The 20,662-nt window shown below is 49.0% G+C and overlaps 1 protein-coding gene across 1 annotated transcript in view; it reads right to left on the bottom strand.

Moving 5' to 3' along the window:
* LOC144108010 (chorion peroxidase-like) overlaps window positions 1-20,662 on the bottom strand; it is a 135,440-nt gene that overhangs the window by 64,850 nt on the left and 49,928 nt on the right. The window contains exon 3 of the mRNA XM_077641272.1: window positions 14,501-14,692. Coding sequence (XP_077497398.1) covers window positions 14,501-14,692 — 192 coding nt within the window. The remainder of the gene's footprint in view (window positions 1-14,500; window positions 14,693-20,662) is intronic.

Here is a 20,662-nt window from a genome sequence, read left to right as displayed (position 1 = left end):
ATAATAACTCAACAGGCAACGCCCTACTCTTTGAGACAGGGTGTCGTAGAACGCGCGACTACCAAAAGAAATATGACCAAGAAGATGACGCATGTGCAGTGTGTGGAAAATCTGTAGAAGCAATTGAACATCTTATTCTCGAATGTGGTGGCCGCCATCCGGATGTCGATGCACGCACAGTCACTCTCCCTGAGGCCCCAGGTTTCAGCGATGGCAATGGTCATATGAATGAATTTGCGGCGGAAGTTTGCAAAAAGGAATTGGAAGAGATTGGTGGCTCAAAAGCAGAGAGGTCACATATAATATTGGAAGTGTAGGACTAAAAATGTATTTAAAGAAAATAGCAGTTATATAGACCAGATTTGTAACACCGTTGAAGAAATATAAATGACAGAAAAAAAGCTGATCGTGGTGGCAACTGCCACCAGCCCGTTTCAAAAGGGACGCTCCATCCATCCATCCATCCATCCATCCATCCATCCATCCATCCATCCATCTATCCGTCCGTCCGTCCGTCCGTCCGTCCGTCCGTCCATCCATCCATCCATCCATCCATCCATCCATCCATCCATCCATCCATCCATCCATCCGTCCGTCCGTCCGTCCGTCCGTCCGTCCGTCCGTCCGTCCGTCCATCCATCCATCCATCCACCCATCCATCCATCCATCCATCCATCCATCCATCCATCCATCCATCCATCCATCCATCCATCCATCCATCCATCCATCCATCCATCCATCCATCCATCAATCCATCCGCTGTCACTTTGCCAAGGAGGGAATGACGTTAAACCTATCAAAAGGGTCAAGGCAGATCATTTTATTTCTAATATTTTTCTTTCTTTTGCGCACGAACCATCAACCGCGGCGGAAGGATTTCCGCGTCATTCCGTGTAGCTGCCACTGTAATGAGCTCTCCCCTCACCGAAAGTGTTAAAGGAGTGTAGACACCTAATTTTGGTGGCATGTTTTCTTGTCTATAATGATGCGGAAGACACTACTACGCATGAATCATCACGTGATATTCATCTACAACCGCTAAATAATGTATAATCAAATTTTTTCTCTCATGCTGTTTCGGTTTGGGTTTCAACAGCCAAACGATGGGTGTGACGTCAAAGAGTGCTTTTGTGTCACGTGAGACATGAAAAAATGTCCACAAAATCGCTGCTTGATCGTTTTAATTTGCTGCGGTGCTGAAGCCAGCCTTCCTCAAGAGCTGGAATGACAACGAATGACGAAGCAGCGATTATATTGCAGTTTTTTTCATGTCTCACGTAACCTGTAAGTACACGTTGACGTCACAGTCCTCTTTCGGCTGTTGAAACCCAGACCGAAAGAACACGAAAAAGAAATGCGATTACAAATTATTTAGCGGTCGTAGCAGAATACCAGGTGGTAACCCATGTATAATAAAGCCTTACGCACAATTACAAACAAGAAAACACGCACCCAAAATTTAGGTGTCTATACTCGTTTAAGCCTTGGATCGTTCTGTAACTTTCGCTCGTCCCATTGGGCGCGTCTTTAGAGCAGTTCACTTTCGACTGCTGTGACGTCTTCGCAGAGCCTTTCTTGGCACACACGTACAGTCTTGCGCAGCTATTTATCGCCATCATCTCACCTTCACCAACTCCCAGTCTTTAGAGATAACGGGAGAGGCGGAGTGAGATAACGTTACAAGAGGGGCGGGATCCACTGTGCACTGCGGAGACAGTAAGGATTCTAGATTGCAGTGTGCGCAGGAGCCGAAAGCAAAATGGAATTCGAGACTAAACGGAATGCATAGATCTTTACGGGTGATTGTCGAACACGAGTAGCTCTATTCGCGTTGGGTAACACTCGAAGGTCGAGCGTGCTGTATTCGGTCGAGCCTACGTACTAGGGAAATTTGATATGATCGTTGCCAATTTCCGGCATGGGTGTCGCAAGGACCGCGACACGCGTGAGAGACCGCCTGCACTAGTTGCGTTGCCAGAGGCAGGCGGCCACTGTAGAGTTTCGGGCTTCGCTACGTGAAACCGTTTCTTAAACGCACGCAGACGAAGCTCTTTGACTGGTACGTCCACAACGTGCGCATGGCGACGGCGTCTCATCTGGTCCTCCACGAAGTCTGTGTGCGTGTGTGCGTGCGTGCGTGCGTGCGTGTGTGTGTGTGTGTGTGCGTGTGTGTGTGTGTGTGTGTGTGTGTGTGTGTGTGTGCGTGCGTGTGTGTCCGGCGGCTGCTACGAAGGCTTGACCAAGGCCCAGGTTTATTCTTCTGTGCTTTCGTTTATTCTTATTTTTCACGATGCTGCACAAAAGAAGACGCCGCGTGAAGAAGGCAGCGTTTCGAAAGCATTTATCGCGCGACGGATTGCACTTGGCACAAATTGTGCGCGAGAGTTGTCTCTGACTTTCCTTTTTTCTGCCACCGACTGCGTGTGAAATGAAGGAGGCGGCGGTGAAAGTGGGAAAGGTCGTGGCGGCGTCCTGCTAGGTGGCGCTGAGTACCGAGCGCGGGAGTGGACGGTCGAAGGTGTGGCGCAATTTCAGAGCTATTATTCCCTCTCTTTCTTTGTTTCTTTGTTTGTTTGTTTCTTTCTTTTTTTATTTCTTTCTTTGTTTGTTTCTTTCTTTCTTTCTTTCGCTATCCTGTTAACGTGGATAGAGTAGTTTAGCTTACCTACGCTGTTCCCCCCCCCCCCTTCCAATGAGCTTTTTCTTGTGACTCATCCATGATACTTTGCCAACTGTTAACTGCTGTTAACTGCCCCAGCTAACCGATTCCGCAAGGCCAGCTGAGCGTTGCGCAAAGTAAGACCACGATAAATTTCTGCCAGCACGAAGGCGGAAGCTTGAATGAGGACGGGCGCGATTAACGGCTTAAGCGCGTTTACATGCGGCTCTCAGCGTTTTATTGCTTCGCCCGAAACAATACGCTTGTTAGGTGCATCTTAGCGTAACAATGCCGTGTCGACATATTTCTTCCTTTGCGTCAGCTTTACGAGCGGCGAACAAAAGCATCAAGCTCGGAAAATTGCCAGACCTGGATCTGTCCGGCCATTTCGAGCGCGCTGTCTCTCGGCGTCTACTATATGTCACTGGCGAAAAGACCCATCGAGGCCTGGCGGAGAAGCCAGTCTGCTTATTGATTACAAAGGATGTCACTCTTATTGTGCAACACAGTTTGCATGCGCCTCATGTTCGCTCAGGCTTGGTTACAGTCTCGTTACCAAGAACGAATTTCACACACCAGTGGCTGCATTTTTTTTGCTTTTTATTTTCTGAGGGAATGGTTTTTTACATAATTTCTTTTCTTGTGAGGTCAGATACAGCCGTTACTTTTACCGACTTTTGGTGGCACCCTTAAATGGCACAGAGTGTCGATTTCACGCATAGTTCGCGCAGTGGGATGCTAGGCGAGATAACCGCTCGTCCTTAAGGGTAACGGAGTGGATTCCAAGACAAGGCAAGCGTAGCAGGGGACAGCATAAAGTTAGGTGGGCGGATGAGATTATAATAATAATAATAATAATTGTTTTTTGGGGAAACGAAATGGCGCAGTATCTGTCTCATATATCGTTGGACACCTGAACCGCGCCGTAAGGGAAGGGATAAAGGAGGGAGTGAAAGAAGAAAGGAAGAAGAGGTGCCGTAGTGGAGGGCTCCGGAATAATTTCGACCACCTGGGGATCTTTAACGTGCACTGACATCGCACAGCACACGGGCGCCTTAGCGTTTTTCCTCCATAAAAACGCAGCCGCCGCGGTCGGGTTCGAACCCGGGAACTCCGGGTCAGTAGTCGAGCGCCCTAACCACTGAGCCACCGCGGCGGGGCGGATGAGATTGAGAAGGTTGCGTGGGTACGGTGGGTTGCAGCTGGCAAAGGACAGTTGTTAATTGGAGAGACATTTGCTAGGACCTTTGCCCTCCAGTGGGCGTAGTCAGGTTGATGATGATGTTTCAAGGTACTACTGGGGACAATAGCTTCCGGGACGCGAGCTCTAGGAAGAACGTTTATTGCACCTCCACCTCACTACACAGTCACCTGATATTGTATGAAGGTATTGAAGGACTAAATGTTCCATCTTTTCTGCAGAATGTCAGGTGACTGGGTAGGTGCAATAAACGTTTTTCCTAAAACTCGCGTCCTGAAACTTTTTTCCACAGTAATACGTTTTGCAGTGTATGGGCTGTATTCCGTTTTACCGGAAACACTATATAGAACCGATAGCAATGGCTATAAGCAATAAAGCCCAGCTTACTACATATGTAGCACTTACTATTAATAGCTTCTTGTCTGTTGTGTGCAGGTTACAGAGGTTGTTCCTTACATAGTTAGGGCAATTGTAGATATTCACCAGCCTGAAGAACGGTCGTGTTTTCCGGAGGGCACTCGATGACAGTATTCATCCTCTCAAACAACTCGCCTAGGAACCCTCCCAAGAAAACAAGAGCAGGGCTTTCATGGACAACAAAGACCATTTTATTCAGTGGGAACAGCAGCGGTGATGGATGCATTGCCCAACCAAGGCATCGAGCTAGCGTTAGTAAATTTGCTCTTCATGCAGCAGGTCAACGCAGCAAGTTGCGTTTACGACATGCGAGGCCGGCAGCTATATTAAAAAAAGAAGTTATCATATGGGGCTGCTGAAAATAAGAGAATTTCATGGTCCTGATTATCTAATGTTGCCGCCTTAAAAAAGGGGGGGGGGGACGCTGCTGAGGACGAGAAAAGTGTTTTTTAAGTGTGAGTGACTTTCGCTTTCAAAGAGAAAAACTTAAGAGTACGAACAGCACCGCCATTGCACTGCGGGAATTCACTCTTCCCCTGCTCGATTTTTTTTTTACTTAACGACCAGAGAGTCAGCTCTAATGCAGGCAGGCTTCTTCCTAAGCATCGCTTCTCTAGATGCGGTCCCAATTCTGTTCGCGCTCGAAAGGAAGTATAGATGTACCAGAGGTAGCTTTGAACTGCAAGGACCGCGAAAACAAAAATGTCCTTGAAATTTTTCTCCTTCTCATGGACGCCTCGTGCAGCTCATTGCGTCTTCACGTCACTACATCCCCTCTTCACTCTTTCTTTTTCCCTCGTATACCCGGCCCCCTTTTTCCCGGTGCGGAGTCGTAGGTGTGAGCCATGGTCCTTCGGCCGACCTCTCTCCACTTTCTGGCATTGTAGTTTTCTTTCCCTACCTATCTATCTCTTTTGGCCGAGCCAGTGACACGGTAGATATGTCAAGAGTCACTCCGCTTACTTTCGGAATCACTTATACGCTTAATTAGCGCATAGAGCTGGATCACACTGGCCAAAGACGAAACCCTATTGACGAAACCCTATCGGCACTGCCTGCTCGAAAGCTCACCCCCCCCCCCCCCCCCCCGATTCCGGACATGAGACGTTACTGAACTCTGCCTGTTACGTCAAAAATGGTCTGCTACGACGACTGCTCTACGCCCCGAACAGAAAGCAAAAAAAGGGGGGGGGGGGGAATAATCTTAACTGTCTCGCAGGAATCAAATGTTCACTTCGTCGCAGATTTTTTTTCTTGTTTGATTTTTGTTCTTTTCTGTCCAGTCCATTTTCTTGTATTTTGTGTCGCATTTTTGTAAATGTTGAAATGTACCCCTTTTTGAATGTGCATTTATTTAAAATTTTTCCACTCACGTAATAGCCCGCATAGGCTGTTAGCATCAATGAATGAATGAATGAATGAATGAACGAAACGACTCGCATAATGCAGCAACTGCGTTAACAGCGTAGAGAGTACCAGCGCATCTATCGCAATAGAATGAAAGAAGCCTTGCATTCTGTCGGGAACAACCATGGCGCCAGTCGTTAAAGAAATTGATCGGCTACGTCGAATTGACACGTCCGAATTCAAAGTTTTTCCTGCCTGCACCAACACGCTGAACCCGGGGTACAATCTCCCCGGAGAGACAGCAAAAAGTAAAAGCGAGAGAGAGAGAGAGAGAGGGAGAAAAGATGAGGACGTATTGCCAAAAACTCTCAAGTTTAACATTGGAAGGTAGAGACGAACCCTGGCCTTCCCTGGGGGCATAAAACGCATCACGTGATTTAGCGGGAAGAGGCGCATTAAGAAAGAAAGGGGGGGGGGGGCGGAGGTGGGAGAGGAGAAGCATACCCCTTTCGGCACGCACTTTCGAACGACGAGAGGCGAGGCAGTGTGCTGCGAGCCGACGGTAGCTGCGCCAGCGCGAACGGTCGGTCCAACCAGTGGCAAATGACTACGTAGATTGCGAGCCGCCCCCATGCACTACAGAAGGAACAGGCGTTCGGCACAGTGAGGTACTATCATGAGCAAAAGTAAGAGACACCCTGCTTGCACTTTCTTCGCTGTATAGGAGCTAAACCTGCGGACTAGCACATGGGGGGGGGGGGGGGGGGGGATAGCGAAACTCTCAAGCTCAGACAGAAAGATAGAAAGCGGGAAAGCTCGAAATGTTCTATGACGCAATAAGTCCGTTACGCGTGCGTCGCATGTGGCAACCGTATTGAATGTGCATTGTGTACAGGGATAAACGGACTGCACACGCGGAAAAGTAGATATGCCGGATGCATTGTCACATATTTGTATGGCAGTGGTTACGGCGCTCGGCTGCTGACCCGAAAGACGCGGGTTCGATCCCGGCCGCGGTGGTTGAATTTCGATGGAGGCGAAATTCCAGAGGCCCGTGTGCTGTGCGATGTCAGTGCACGTTAAAGAACTCCAGGAGGTCGAAATTTGCAGAGCCCTTCACTACGGCGTCCCTCATAACCTAAGTCGCTTTGGGACGTTAAATCCCCATAAACCATAAACATATTGTATGCGAGTCCTGTGGAAGCCGTATACGGAAAGGTTGTAGAAACAGAGGTGAAAACATGACGGAAAGCGTGCAGATGTTATATTTTCAGTTTTGCCATAACTACACGTGAGCTGCTTATAGGCCCCGTTTCAGCAGGGTGCAGAGAAACGGTGTAGCGCTCACGCAAGGGTGTTCTCAGACCGCTCTCCCTGTTTGACGTGATGCACCAACGTGAAAGGATGCGACGTTTCACTAATAACCGCATAACGTTTGGAACGCCTACTTTCCCTCCACTAAATCAGCTGAAAGTGAGCGCGGTCCGCGAGTCTGCTCTCTGGCGATTTTTTGTTGTTCTTTTCGCTCGTCTCACAGCCCGTAATGAGGCGGAAGTCGCTTATCCGTGAGCACTATTGACCGAAGAGGTCATGGTATCGGTATACCTTTGCGGCCTGCAGTCTATTGTCTCAGTGCAACAATTCAAGCGTAGCAGGGGCGCCAGAAGGTTAGTTGGACGGATGAGATTAAGAAGTTTGCGGGGTACGGTGGCCGCAGGTGGCACAGGCGCGGCAACTGCCTCACCCCAACCGCGCGGTGAGGGAAGAGAGGAAGGTGGTAGTGAAAGGAGATAGAGAGAGAAAGAAAGAGGTGCCATAGTGGAAGACCCCGGAATAATTTCGATCACCTACTACTACTACTACTACGACGCCGACTGCTTTTCGACCGAACGAGCTTTATACGCTGTCGCGTAATAAAAAATTGCTCTGGGTTCTGATTTTTTTTTAATGAAAGGAAATGGCGCAGTATCTGTCTCACATATCGGCTGACACCTGAAACTCGCCGTAAGGGAACTGATAAAGGAGGGAGTGAAAAAACAAAGGAAGAAAGAGGTACCGTAGTGGAGGACTCCGGAATAATGTAGTCCACCTGGGGATCTTTAACGTGCACTGACATCGCACAGCACACGAGCGCCTTAGCGTTTCGCCTCCATCCAAATTCGGCCGCCGCAGTCGGGTTCGAACCCGGGTAATAAATAAATAAAATATAATAATAATATATTTTTGGCGAAAGGAAATGGCGCAGTATCTGTCTCATATATCGTTGGACACCTGAACCGCGCCGTAAGGGAAGGGATAAAGGAGGGAGTGAAAGAAGAAAGGAAGAGAGAGGTGCCGTAGTGGAGGGCTCCGGAATAATTTTGACCACCTGGGGATCTTTAACGTGCACTGACATCGCACAGCACACGGGCGCCTTACCGTTTTTCCTCCATAAAAACGCAGCCCCCGCGGTCGGGTTCGAACCCGGGAACTCCGGATCAGCAGTCGAGCGCCCTAACCACTTAGACACCGCGGCGGTGTGTAATAATAAACTGAAAATTGGTTTTGGGGAAAGGAAAAGGCGCAGTATCTGTCTCACATCTCGGTGGAGACCTGAACCATGCGTGCCATAAGGGAAGGGATAAAGGAGGGACTGAGAGAAGAAAGGAGGAAAGAGGTGCCGTAGTGGAGGGCTCCGGGATAATTTCGGCCACCTGGGGATCTTTAACGTGCACTGACATCGCACAGCACACGGGCGCCTTTTGAGTTTCGCCTCCATCGAAACGCTTCTGCCGCGGTCGGGTTCGAACCCGGGTACAGCGGCTCAGCTAGCCTCGATAATAATTAATAATTGGTTTTTGGGCAAATAAAATGGCGCAGAATCTCTCATATATCGTTGGACACCTGAACCGCGCCGTAAGGGAAGGGATAAAGGAGGGAGTGAAAGAAGAAAGGAAGGAAGAGGTGCCGTAGTGGAGGCCTCCGGAATAATTTCGACCACCTGGGGATTTCGACCACCTGTAGCCACGATCAAATTCTGAGTTGAAGTTTTTCGATACTGCCTAGCACAGCATTGTATTTGTAAAAAATTTGAAAAGGAGTCGTTCGTCTGCTTTCCGGAGATCCTTACAGGGTTCCAGAAAGCGACGATGACTATCCTTATAATATGTAGTGATGTCTTTGAATGTAATCAGAGAATGGCAAGGCTCAGAGTAGGCTTCCGGAGCAAGAAGCAGAGGCGGAAGGAGCCGCCATCGCACTTGAGCTGGCCCACTCAACCATTGAAAAAAACAACCTAAATTTGCCCAGATGCAGGCCGCATACAGCCACTCTCTAAAGGGCGTGACGACGCCGGCCACACATCATATTCTTGCCACAGCCACCTGTCTCGACCAAACGGTTACTCTGTCGTGGATTCTTGGGCATACCTCAATCCCTGGTAACGAGCGAGTTCATGCACTTCTCCCTGACCCCCGGCGATCAGACATTCAACCTCATACAAGAGGCCCCATCGTTCCTTTATAAATATCATCAAATCACCAAATTCTACAAACTCAGCCGCATGACATTACCACCACCCAGCAGTACCTTGTCGCCCTTATCCAGCGCCACATGGCGACAATTACAGAAGGGCTGCTTTATTTCACCCTACCGTCTCTCATGCTTTCACCCCCGCTTCTCCCCTCATTGTAACACATGTGGCGTGCCCAAATCCACACTTTTCCACTACCTTTGGGAATGTCCTTCCCTCATCCCCAATCCCACTCAGTTTTCCTGGGAGGCTGCTTTACAGACCACTCAGCCCGACGGCCAGAAATGGCTGGTGGATCAGGCTTTATATGAAGCTCAAGCCGGTGGACTCCTGGACCAGTAGGGGACCACCCTGGAAGATTTCCTCTTTTTTTCGTCCAATAAAGTAGTCAACATCCATCCATCCAGAGAGGAAGGACTTGGTGACCCCTCGAAGGAAATAACGAGCGCCGTCACGACGCAAGAGACAGACAGATTTCTTGTTATGCACGAGCACGCATTCCGCTGACATCCGTGGAAACCAGCGCCGCGCGGCCATCATCGCACAAAGCAAGCCCGGACTCTCGGACATGTCGCGGCTTGCAACATGACTCATCCCCCATCCCCACTACTCGCCGCCCTGGCTCAGTGGTTAGGGCGCTCCTCTACTACAGCCTGTGCGGAGCGACGCTCTCGAACGTTTTCCACATGGTCTGGGCCTGTCCTTCCAATCCCAATCCTTCATCTCCCAACCTCCTGGGAAGGCCTGGGAAGCGGCGCTGCTCAGCTGCCATGACCTGCAGTCCCAACGGACCTTGGTCGCCAGGGCGCGACCGGCGCTAGACGCCATTGGGGCTCTGGAATAGGAGCTCCACCTAGGTTTGTGAGGACCTGGGCCATAGGGCCTGGGCCCAAACACCTCTTTTTACAGATTCTATAAATGTGTACCACCACCACCACCACCACCTCTGCAGGTGACTAATACCCCTGTCACACGGCCAGTTTCAATCACCCTCGAGTCGAGGGTCTTCGAGACTCTCAATCGCCATCGAACTCGCCGCTGCTACACGGCAAATCTCAATGGCCATTGAAATGGTTCTCGTGTCTCACTCTACGCTTGTGCGGCGCCACAATCGCTACTTTAGATTTTACAAAAATAACAGAAATATTTGATAAATGTATAAGAAATGCTTAAATACACGCATACGGGCATGTCGTTTAAAATCCTTTTAATTGGGCGTACGCGACGGACAGATGCAGACACTGCTGTAGCCATTCTAATACAAAACGAGCCAAAACCAAGCCAGTCCAACTGCGTCGGAGCGCTGCTTCGTCAGGCTTAAGACCGGGGAAATCGCCATGATATCTGAAAAACAAGAGCTATTTGCCTCTTGAAACTTTATGCGAGAGTAAGAATGGGCAAATCGAAGGCGAATACAACAGCTTAGAACACGATATTGCTTTGAGGGATTAGCGACGAAGCTGTTATCGCTGTGAAGCGGGCGGGCAGGGTGCCGCCATGTTGTCAACGTTAAGTACGCAAGCAACGCAAGGACTGCAACGCAAAATTAATGCGCTTAATGCACTTAAAACCACTCTAATATATTTTAAAAATAATTTTACAGGCTGCTTACATTAAAGTTTATGCGAATAATGTTTGTTCATATTTCTGCACCGTGAATGTGTCGTGTACGAAAAAGCGCTTGGCGCCGCTCGAAGCAACGCTAGCAGCCTTGGGCAGCGCTCGAAGGCCCTCGAAATCTCGATGGAGTTCTGCGCTACTCCGTTCACTCGATAGGCTATTTACTCGATCGCCATTGAAACTGCCCGTGTAGCAGCGCTCGATCGTCTTTGAGTTGATAGACTATCGGTTCGAGGGCCTTCGAAATGCCCGTGTGACAGGGGTATTAGTTTGGATAGTGGCGGCGGACCTCGCTGTACCGCACTCTTAGGCTGCGACTGGTGTGAAAAATCCCTCTTTAAATTTTCTGCCTCTTCGACTCAAGATATTGGAGCGGTTGCTGTTTTGGTGTAACAGCTCGCTCAATGATAAGGAGTGACAGCCACTTCGCACCGCTGTTGGAAACAACCTGTTCGTGACACTTACGCCTTTTTTATATAAGCACATAGACAGTACATCGGTTCCTAGGCAAGCTATGATTTCTTGACGTTACGCAGGGGTATTTTAAGTGTTACGCGGCTTTAAGGCGCAAGATAACGCTGCATTCCTCTGGTTGGGTAAAGGTTTATACAGAACATTGAATTTTAAATTGACGCTGAGGACAAAGTGAAGTTGCCCTGTGTGGATACAATGACGCATCTAACGACAGAACAAAGTGATTGGTTATCAGGGAATGAAAGGCGCGGTAATTGCCTCACCCCAACCGCGCTGTGAGGGAAGAGAGGAAGGTGATACTGAAAGGAGATAGAGAGAGAAAGAAAGAGTTGCCATACTGGAAGACCCCGGAATAATTTCGATCACCTACTACTACTAACACGACGCCGACGGCTTTTCGACCGAACGAGCTTTATACGCTGTCGCGTAATAAAAAATTGCTCTCGGTTCTGATTTTTTTTTAATGAAAGGAAATGGCGCAGTATCTGTCTCACATATCGGCTGACACCTGAAACTCGCCGTAAGGGAAGGGATAAAGGAGGGAGTGAAAGAACAAAGGAAGAAAGAGGTACCGTAGTGGAGGACTCCGGAAAAATGTAGTCCACCTGGGGATCTTTAACGTGCACTGACATCGCACAGCACACGAGCGCCTTAGCGTCTCGCCTCCATCCAAATTCGGCCGCCGCAGTCGGCTTCGAACCCGGGTAATAAATAAATAAAATATAATAATAATATATTTTTGGCGAAAGGAAATGGCGCAGTATCTGTCTCATATATATCACTGGACACCTGAACCGCGCCGTAAGGGAAGGGATAAAGGAGGGAGTGAAAGATGAAAGGAAGAAAGGGGTGCCGTAGTGGAGGGCTCCGGAATAATTTCGACCACCTGGGAATCTTTAACGTGCACTGACATCGCACAGCACACGGGCGCCTTGGCGTGTTGCAAACAACTCTCTTAATGAGTTTCGCGGCCTGCACAGCCTAGCGTAAGCATGCTTAATTTTTGTGTTCGTGTTTTTTGACAACTTTCCGCAAGATGCCTCCACACTGCATATATGCATAAGCAGGCATCAGCAGAGCGAATACCTGCTGAATTTTTTATGGTGCTCGTTTTCCCGAAAGAAATCTCATTTAAGAACCGGAGCGCGCTTCACTACGGCATCCGTAACAAATGGGAGACGTTGTGAGGAGCCGCATGGATTGCTGTGCTTTAAGAAACGTGAGCAGATTCCATGCCCGACACTTAAGGCAGCAAACATCGATGCATCAAGCGCGGCCCAATGCTGGATCGAATCCAGCTCATGAGGGCATCCACACAGCCCCTCGGCCTTCAGTTCCCCTCCTTTCTCGCTCGCTGTGCGTCCGCTTCCCCGGTCAGCCACCGTTCTGCCTGATGCCGGGTGTCAAACAGCGCCGTTCGCAATTATTTGACGCATGCGTGGTGGCGCGCTCATCCTTGACTTGTTGCGTTTTCTTGATTCGGTTCGTAATTGAATATTGCTGTAGAAAATACCCGCATATGCTATATGCACGTTCAGCCTTCAGGCATTACCGCGGCCTTCATCGCGTGAAGTGTTTGTGCAGGGAATCTCTAACGCCTTCATTGAGATGGTTTCTCTCTCTCGGTGCGACGACAGTATGCATAAGCTTAGAGGTTCAGCTTGAAACGTGATTTTGATTTTAAACTCTTGCTTGGTTTTTGCAAACAGGTTTGATACTATTACGACCGTTTGTGGAGCAAAATTTAAGCCCAATTTTTCAAAATAAATCTCACCGCCGAGCAGGAATTTTTGAACTGTTCTCAGAAAATAGGCGCGTAAATAAAATAAATGAATAGGTCCAAGGCATAGCACCAGATGGTTCAAGGTCGAGCCGCGTAGGATAGAGAAATTATTTTGTTTACTAACCTCGACATTCGACGCTGAGTTCGCGAAGTCCTCAAATTTTAATTGAGTTCAACCTGGCGCCAGGTGCGGCGACTACATAGGCGCCAATGCCAGCGCATGCGCAGGCGAAGTTGTTCTTAATGACAACGTCACTGATAAAAATAATGTAACAAATATTTGAGTTCTTTTTGTTTGAACCAAATCTTTTTTTATCCACTTGAGAGATTGTGGATGTTCAATTTTTTCGAAATCCAGCTCTCAGACGCCTTCTTTTCCAATTTCATACGTTGTATACCTACCCGTGCGTACCTATATACCTGTTCACCCGTGGTGCTCCATCATGAACTAATCACGCGCACAACCTGGTCACATTTCTTATTGTGTAAATAGTTTGTACATATTACTTCTCCCCCTATCCTCTATTCCTGTCCCCTCACCTCTTTCATTTCATTTCTCCATTCTGCCTGTTATCCTTTATTTCCGCTGCCCCAGCTCAATTGCTTCAGTATCGATGGCAGATGCCGGGGCTGGCAAAAATGTTTTCCTTCGTTTTTATTATCATTTTAATAAAACCACTTACTACTACTACTGTCCACCCGTGGTAAACCGTTTAACGCTCTACACGTCATTGGTGCAGACCAGCGTTTGCTCGCTGCCTAGACCACGTTGCCAGTGGCATTTAAATTTGAAACGCGGCACTGTTGACTCCCCAGCTGGACGTGAATAAAGAACTAGAAGCGATGCCCATCGATCAATTCGAACTTAAAGCTGCCCGTTGCAAAACTCAACGTGGCAACTGTACAGCTGTCGGGCGGCACACGAGGTTGAACGAAACAGAGGCCAAACAAAAAAGAACGAAGAAAGAAAGGGTTCGGGGCGTCTCCTCGTTTACATTCAGGGTCACGTGACCCGAGAGCCAAAGCTCAGCGGAAAACAGAGCCGAAGCAAATGGCTCGCAATCCCGAAGTGCATGCGTCGCGACCGCCCCTGTCTAGAGAGCGGTGTCGGTTTTCATTCACTGCCAGCGTGAGGCGATTATTCTCTTTCGCGGGGCAGGTCGCCCTCCAAGCGTGCCGTTGTCGTTCCCCCTCTCCCCATTCTCTTCTTGTACTTCATCCGTATTCTAATTGAAAAACAGACCTTCGAGAAACCCTGTCAGGCTCGCTGTAACTCCCCGCCTCAAGCATCCAGTATACACAAATCCCCGAAGCCTACGCCTCACTGCCTGCCACGTCCGTAGGGTTGTATACGTGCTGCAACTTTGCACGTGCCTCGCCAGACCGGAAGCGCTGGCAAGCCACGCGTCCAGACAAGCAACGCGCGCATGACTGGAGTTTTGCCACGGGCAATACATTAAGCGGCGGCAGGCACTCGCCGATACTCACCCCCTCTGGCGTCGGGCGTCAGGGCCAGGTCGTGGTCGATGAGCTGCCCGAAGGCCATGACCAAATGCGTGAGCTGCCGCGAGTAGGCGGCGCTGGGGTGGTGTTCGCGCAGGTCCCACAGCGCGTTGGACACCTGGCGCGCGTTGGGCAGCGGGCGGCCGGACAGAGACAGCGTCCTTGGAGAAGACACACCTGCGTTTTGATTGCATACACGCGGCATGTAAGGGGAGGCAGGGACAAACATAGCCAGAAAGAGCCAGAGAGAGCATTTTTACAGAGAATAACACCTGGAGAAAGCTACCCTCAGTGTCCCTTTAAGCCAAAATAATAAACAAAAAAAACTTTTGTAAACAAAAATATATATTTTCTGCATTGCCTGATCAGTACTGCAGCATAAAACATGGGAAAAGCGAACTTAATAGCATGCATCTTTAAGGTTAATATATCAAAGGACATCCTCTGACGAAGCATATCCACGTCAAACCAAAGCAACAATTCGATTTGTGAGTGGTGATTCCAATACATTCCTGAAGTTTAGACGTTCCGGCGAATGTACTGTTTTCCTCTGTGAGTTTCCTCATGCTCTCTGCTGCGGCCCTGAGCGCCGTGAAGAGCACGCAGCAGCGTCTCAGGACATATATTTATCTATATACCTACTCGCCAGTATGTGTATTTAAATAAGAATTACCAATCATAGCACGAGAAAACTGGAAACTCTTAGGGAGCTGGGATACAAACGCAGATTTTAGACATAGCTATTTTGAAAACTGTTCAGGGCGCCTCTATTTTCGCACAGTTCATAAAAAGCACGTGGCATCACAGTCAGTGCGCTTTGACTTCCAATGCCACTTGGGCTTCAGAAGTGAAGTGTTTTTGAATTTCATTTTATTGTAGACTAATTCGTATTGCAATGTATGCGGCGTCTGACGGGCATATGGCGCCGCGGAGTAACAGCACGGTGTGGTAACGAGGCGAATAGTGGCCAACTTGGTGTTGTGTTTGAGCCGCAAATGACTTTACATGAACTCATTTGCTGAGCTTGTGGGTACATGCTTAGGAAAAGCATCCAGATGCTAAGCAGCACTCAAGCGGAAAGAGATCGCAAGGCAAATGCTCATCCCACAGTTCTATGCCCTCACTGCGTATTTCCCTTATGAGCATATCCCTTTTCCGAACCTTTAGAGGCACAAACAGTGCGCTGATAAGAACCAGCAAGAGGTGCTTTGCCGTAAAAAGAAAATAAAATGGCTGTGGTTTAGCTCTGGTTAAACCTGGAGTGACGCGATAGCTACAGCTGGCCGAGTGGAACTCGCTCAGTCGAAATGCAGTCAGTCTTTCGCAGCTCTGTTTCGCCGGGCGTTCCTTCTTCATCTTCGTCCCTTCACGTGGATTCACTCTCTCCGCCCTCTCTCCCTCCACACTCCCCCTACTCGGTTTCGCCTGCACGCCGCGCCGCCAGCAGCTGCTGCGCACCACGTGACCAGCCACGGCGCCGCCACGGAGCGCAAGGGCGGCCACGCAGCTCAAGGGGTGCCACGCAGAAGGCTCGAAGCTCTAGCGTAATGTAGCTATCGCTACAAGACTGCGCGAAACGAAAACTGAAAGATAGTAACAAAAAATGGTAGTGTTTAAACGTAGCTAAACCGAGCAGACGTGCGAAAGCGTGTGGTTAGACTGGTTGGCTCATGGTTTTGGTTTACTGGGTTGTCGCATGTCTGGCGACGATATTAGACTGAGGTCAAGCACTGATCGAGATTAAGCTGTTCGGATGTGCTCGCGCCTCAAATGGAAGTTGACGAGGACGACGACGTGCAATGCACAGCGCGAGAGTGCATTGCAGTTTAACATGGGGCCTCCCCACTGAACCCTGGCCAATCCCCCGCCAATGGTATGTGCCATGTCACGAAGACGACAACAACAACATGAGGCGTGATCGTCTGTGGCGATAGCATAGTGTCAATAAAGAAAAAAAAGTGGCGATAGCATAGTGCTCTCGTGCAGTGGCCAGCGAAGTTGTTCTGTTCCCGGTGCCACGGGTTCGAATCCCAGTTGCGGCATTATTTATTTTTATTTCTGCTTGGGCAGCTGCTATGCTAGGATTTGCTCAGGTCACCCTCAAGGTCAAGCGTCACACAAATTCGGTGAGCCGGTTAGACCTCGTGAAGTAGGGCTTTCTTACACAGAAAAAAAAAGGTTTACGGCACCTTGGCGCAATTTAGCACGAACTTCGGCGTGAGCTGTATGTGTGAGCGAATGCGGGAAAAATGTCACAAGCTACAAGGGTTCTTTTGCGTAACCCATTTTTCATGCAACCGATGGCAATAGGTTCGTGTGACCTCGCTATGTGATGACGTCACTTCATGCGCACAACAATGACACCACGACACATCGCGCGGGGGGAGGGGGGATCTGGCTACAAATGCTGACGCTGCATGAGTAACAAGTCAGGATCGTTGTTACGTAAAATACAAGAGCTACGCTTTGCATTGTGCGGTGCGCAGTATTGAGGGGCTCCAGAATAATCTCAACTGCTGGCAGTTGTTTACCCGCCGCGGTGCTCAGCGTTTAGCGCACTCGGCTACTGAGCCGGAGTTCCCGGGTTCGAACCCGACCGCGGCGGCCGTGTTTCGAACGAGGCGAAACGCAAAGGCGCCCGTGTGCTGTGCGGTGTCAGTGCACGTTAACTTAAAAGTTCCCAGGTGGTCGAAATTTTTTCCGAAGATCTCCACTACGGCACCTCTTTTTGCTTTCACTCCCTTTTTTATCCCTTCCCTTACGGCGCGGTTCAGCTGTCCGCCGAGATGTGAGACAGATACTGCGCTATTTCCTTTCCCCCAACACCAATTTTCAGTTTCAATTTTTTAGCAGTTGTTTAACGTAGATCGCAATGCTGGTACATGTCGCTTTTCTAGTATTCATCGAAATTGCAGCGGATATAAAGCCACGGTGGTGGTGGTGGAACAACTTTATTGGATGCACTGGGGCGGGTTTTAGAGGAGAGTAGAAGGTTTCTCCGCTCCATTGCCTTGGTGGTATACTCCTCAGTCCGGGACACCATTATCGGTAGCCGCCTCCGGCGCTGTTTGAACCAGAGCCCTCTAGGACTCCAGGTTCCAGCAGCTGGAAAAGGTCGCCTGCCAGCCCTCTCTCGTTGGCTGATTTACTCTCTTTACCTGCGGATTTTTCTGGCAGGCCGATATCATATGATATGCGTCTTTCCACACCTCACAAAATTTACAGTACCTCGGAACAGTTCGATCTCTGTGTTTTAGAATCGCAGGGCCTAGAAACGACCCCGTTTGCAGCCTTCTGAGGTGTCGTTCCTCAGTTCTATCCAGGCCCTTGGCGGGCTCTGGGAACGTCTGCCTACTGAGGCGCAGATATGATGTAATGACCGCATATGTGGTAAGCGGATTCGGTACAGGAGCCCCGACAGACTCTGGGAACTCAGTGGAACTCCGGAGGAGAGACGCTCGGGCGGCTGTGTGAGCAGCCTCGTTCCCTTCAATTGCCTGGTGTCCGGGCGCCCTTACCAATTGCTTTGTTCTGTGCTTTCAGCTGTGTTGCGCGTTTGCTAAAGTTCTGCTGGCAAGCGGCGCTATTCTTCCCCTTATATAATATCGACAGGCGTGTTGAGAATCAGAAATTATGTGCCTAGCGTCGGAGTGAGTGGCTGCCAGCGCTGTCGCCACTTCCTCGGCTAATGCAACTTTACCAGTTTCCAACTAGCTTTTAGCTAGGGATCCAGATGTCTTCACAAGCATGCCTTGTATGAATGTTGAGAAATAAAATTGAATCAATCAATCAATCAATCAATCCAGCTGCTTTCCCTCGTGTAAGAAAGCAACGGTGGAGATGCCCTCTTGCGTAGGGCCCGCCGCGTTTACATAATACGTGCTATTTTTGCAGCCGTAATACTTCTATAAAGCCACGGCATCAGCATCGTCGCAGGGTAGAATGAGGTGTGTTTAGTGTGTAATAATAATAGAAATCTTGAGTCCTTCCTCTGAGTGATGGGATCCTTTCTTTGCAGGGTAAACTGCACTTACAAAGTTATGGTAAGAGTCTTATGAGCATTAGCATTTTATTAAACTTAATTATGATAATGATAATTATAGACTTTTATGGCGCAAGGGCATCTAAGGCCAAAGAGCGCCATGACACAATGTATTTTTCTTTTTCTCAAGGTGGAGTAAAAGAACAATTTTTCAAGCATTTCACCCTAAATACGCCGAGCACCAGGCCAGGGGAAAGCTTGTACCCATTATATCACCGGTGGGTACCCGGCGGCACTGGGGATCGAACCCCGCGCCTCCCGCATGCGAGGCGGATGCTGAGACCCCTAGGCCACCGCTGCGGTTTTTTATTATACTTAAAACGAAAGTCCGGAGCCTTACAGTAGGGCTCATTTTAATGCTGGCGTGCATATTTGTGTTGCTATGATTGCTTCGCTATCTGTATTAATATTAATATAAAGCAAAATTTATGATTTGGTGGGAAAATAGCCTAATCCATCTGTGGGGCTATTTATCCAATGAGTAGCACATCCTGGTCTGTGCAAGCAGCAAGACAGGTTTCTGCGGTGCATGCCAAGGTTACTCTTATGTGTATTTTTGGCTCATACTTGTAAGGCAGACCTTGTATTGCGGTTTAAATTCCGGTCACTCAGTGCAAACTGTCAAATGCCACGGCTGCTCATTGCGTACCCAACTCTTTACTTCCAGTTCATCCATCTTCAGCATTCAGTGACCGTCGTACTGCTTTTTTTCTGCATTTTCCAAGCCAAGATTCAGTTGACCTCACGCAAGCGTCCATTTCGGCATGGCTTAATAGAATATATGATATGTTATGGCTTAAAATAAACGCCAATAAAAACTTTTAAGTGTGGTCGGCGCAACGTGACACGAACTTGGGCATGAGCTGCGAGTCTAAAGAAGATGCGGATGAGAGAACGTGAAAAAGAGGGTGTGTTTGGATTCCGTAATTGTCATGCGGCTGAAGACAGTGTGATTTGACCTTACTGTGTGATGTCATCGTTTGAAGTTACTATAAGATGACGCCGGCACATGTGAGGACCACATAATGGCGATAGTTGCAGTTGGAGGAAGGAGGGGGGGGGGGGAGGGCTGTCTAGATGTATGAGGCGACGCTGTTACATGGAGCTCCCCTCTTGCGCCACGCGATGCAGCGGGCCAAAGGACGACTTCCCCAACCAGAGCTAATCCTTGCTCGTGTTTCATAACTTAGTTGGGGTTAGAAAATAATCAAATATAATTACGGCCGCCCACGGTATGCGCTTATATAGTTCAGATGGTGTACACAGGGCGCGCGGTGAACAAACCTTATTAGGTTAGTTGACAGCCGTGCGGTGCGGACGCTTGTTTCGGTGCTCTTCGGATTACGCGTGGTGACCGGGACCCGACGGACGGACGACTGCGAGAGCGCCGTGACTGCGACAAATAGATGAGTTCTTTCCTGTAATATTTTGAGAGTTTAGATTTTGTCTAGTTTTAGATCTAGGCTAGTTAGGTGACGTGCTCGCGAAAGAGCAGGTCAGTGCCCTAACGGCCTGGTCTGTTCCGGCCGGCAGTTATAGATTTGCAGGGCTCATTTGTGAGTTAACTAGTTTAGACAGGTGCTCAGTATTTCTTTTCTAGGTGATCGGCTTTTGAGGCAGGCAGAATTTTATTTCAGCACGCGGTTGCAAGTGTTTTTTCTTTTCTAGCATTTTGTGGTAGTAATAATAGAGTGCTGCTAAGATTGCCAAGCAACTGAAGGTTAAATGCAAGGAGTGTGAGGTGTCGGTGAATTTGAAAAAAACGCGATTCGAATTAGTAGAGGAGGCCGAAAGCGCGGATTTGTGCAAATTCTGCTTATTAAGTGCACGCCTGGACAGGGCTGAAGAAGCGAACACCAGCCTAGCGCTATGTGTGGATGCCCTAGAAAAAGAGCTACAGGTAGAGAGAGCAGAGAAGCGCAAACTCCAAGAGCAGCTTAGCGAACTGTTGGAACCAAAAATGGCTAACGCCGTCATGCGAAGTCACAATGGTGGACATTTCAGCGCCAGCCACGTGGGTGGGGCCTGCACTGGCATGGACAGCAATAGGCAAGTAGGTCACGCAGGTTCAGACAGGAACAGCTACACACACGTGGCAGCTAGGA

The sequence above is a fragment of the Amblyomma americanum genome, chromosome 10 (assembly GCF_052857255.1).
Source record: "Amblyomma americanum isolate KBUSLIRL-KWMA chromosome 10, ASM5285725v1, whole genome shotgun sequence".
In the NCBI taxonomy this organism is placed as follows: Eukaryota; Metazoa; Arthropoda; class Arachnida; order Ixodida; family Ixodidae; genus Amblyomma; species Amblyomma americanum.
This window is presented reverse-complemented; position numbering and strand designations above follow the sequence as displayed.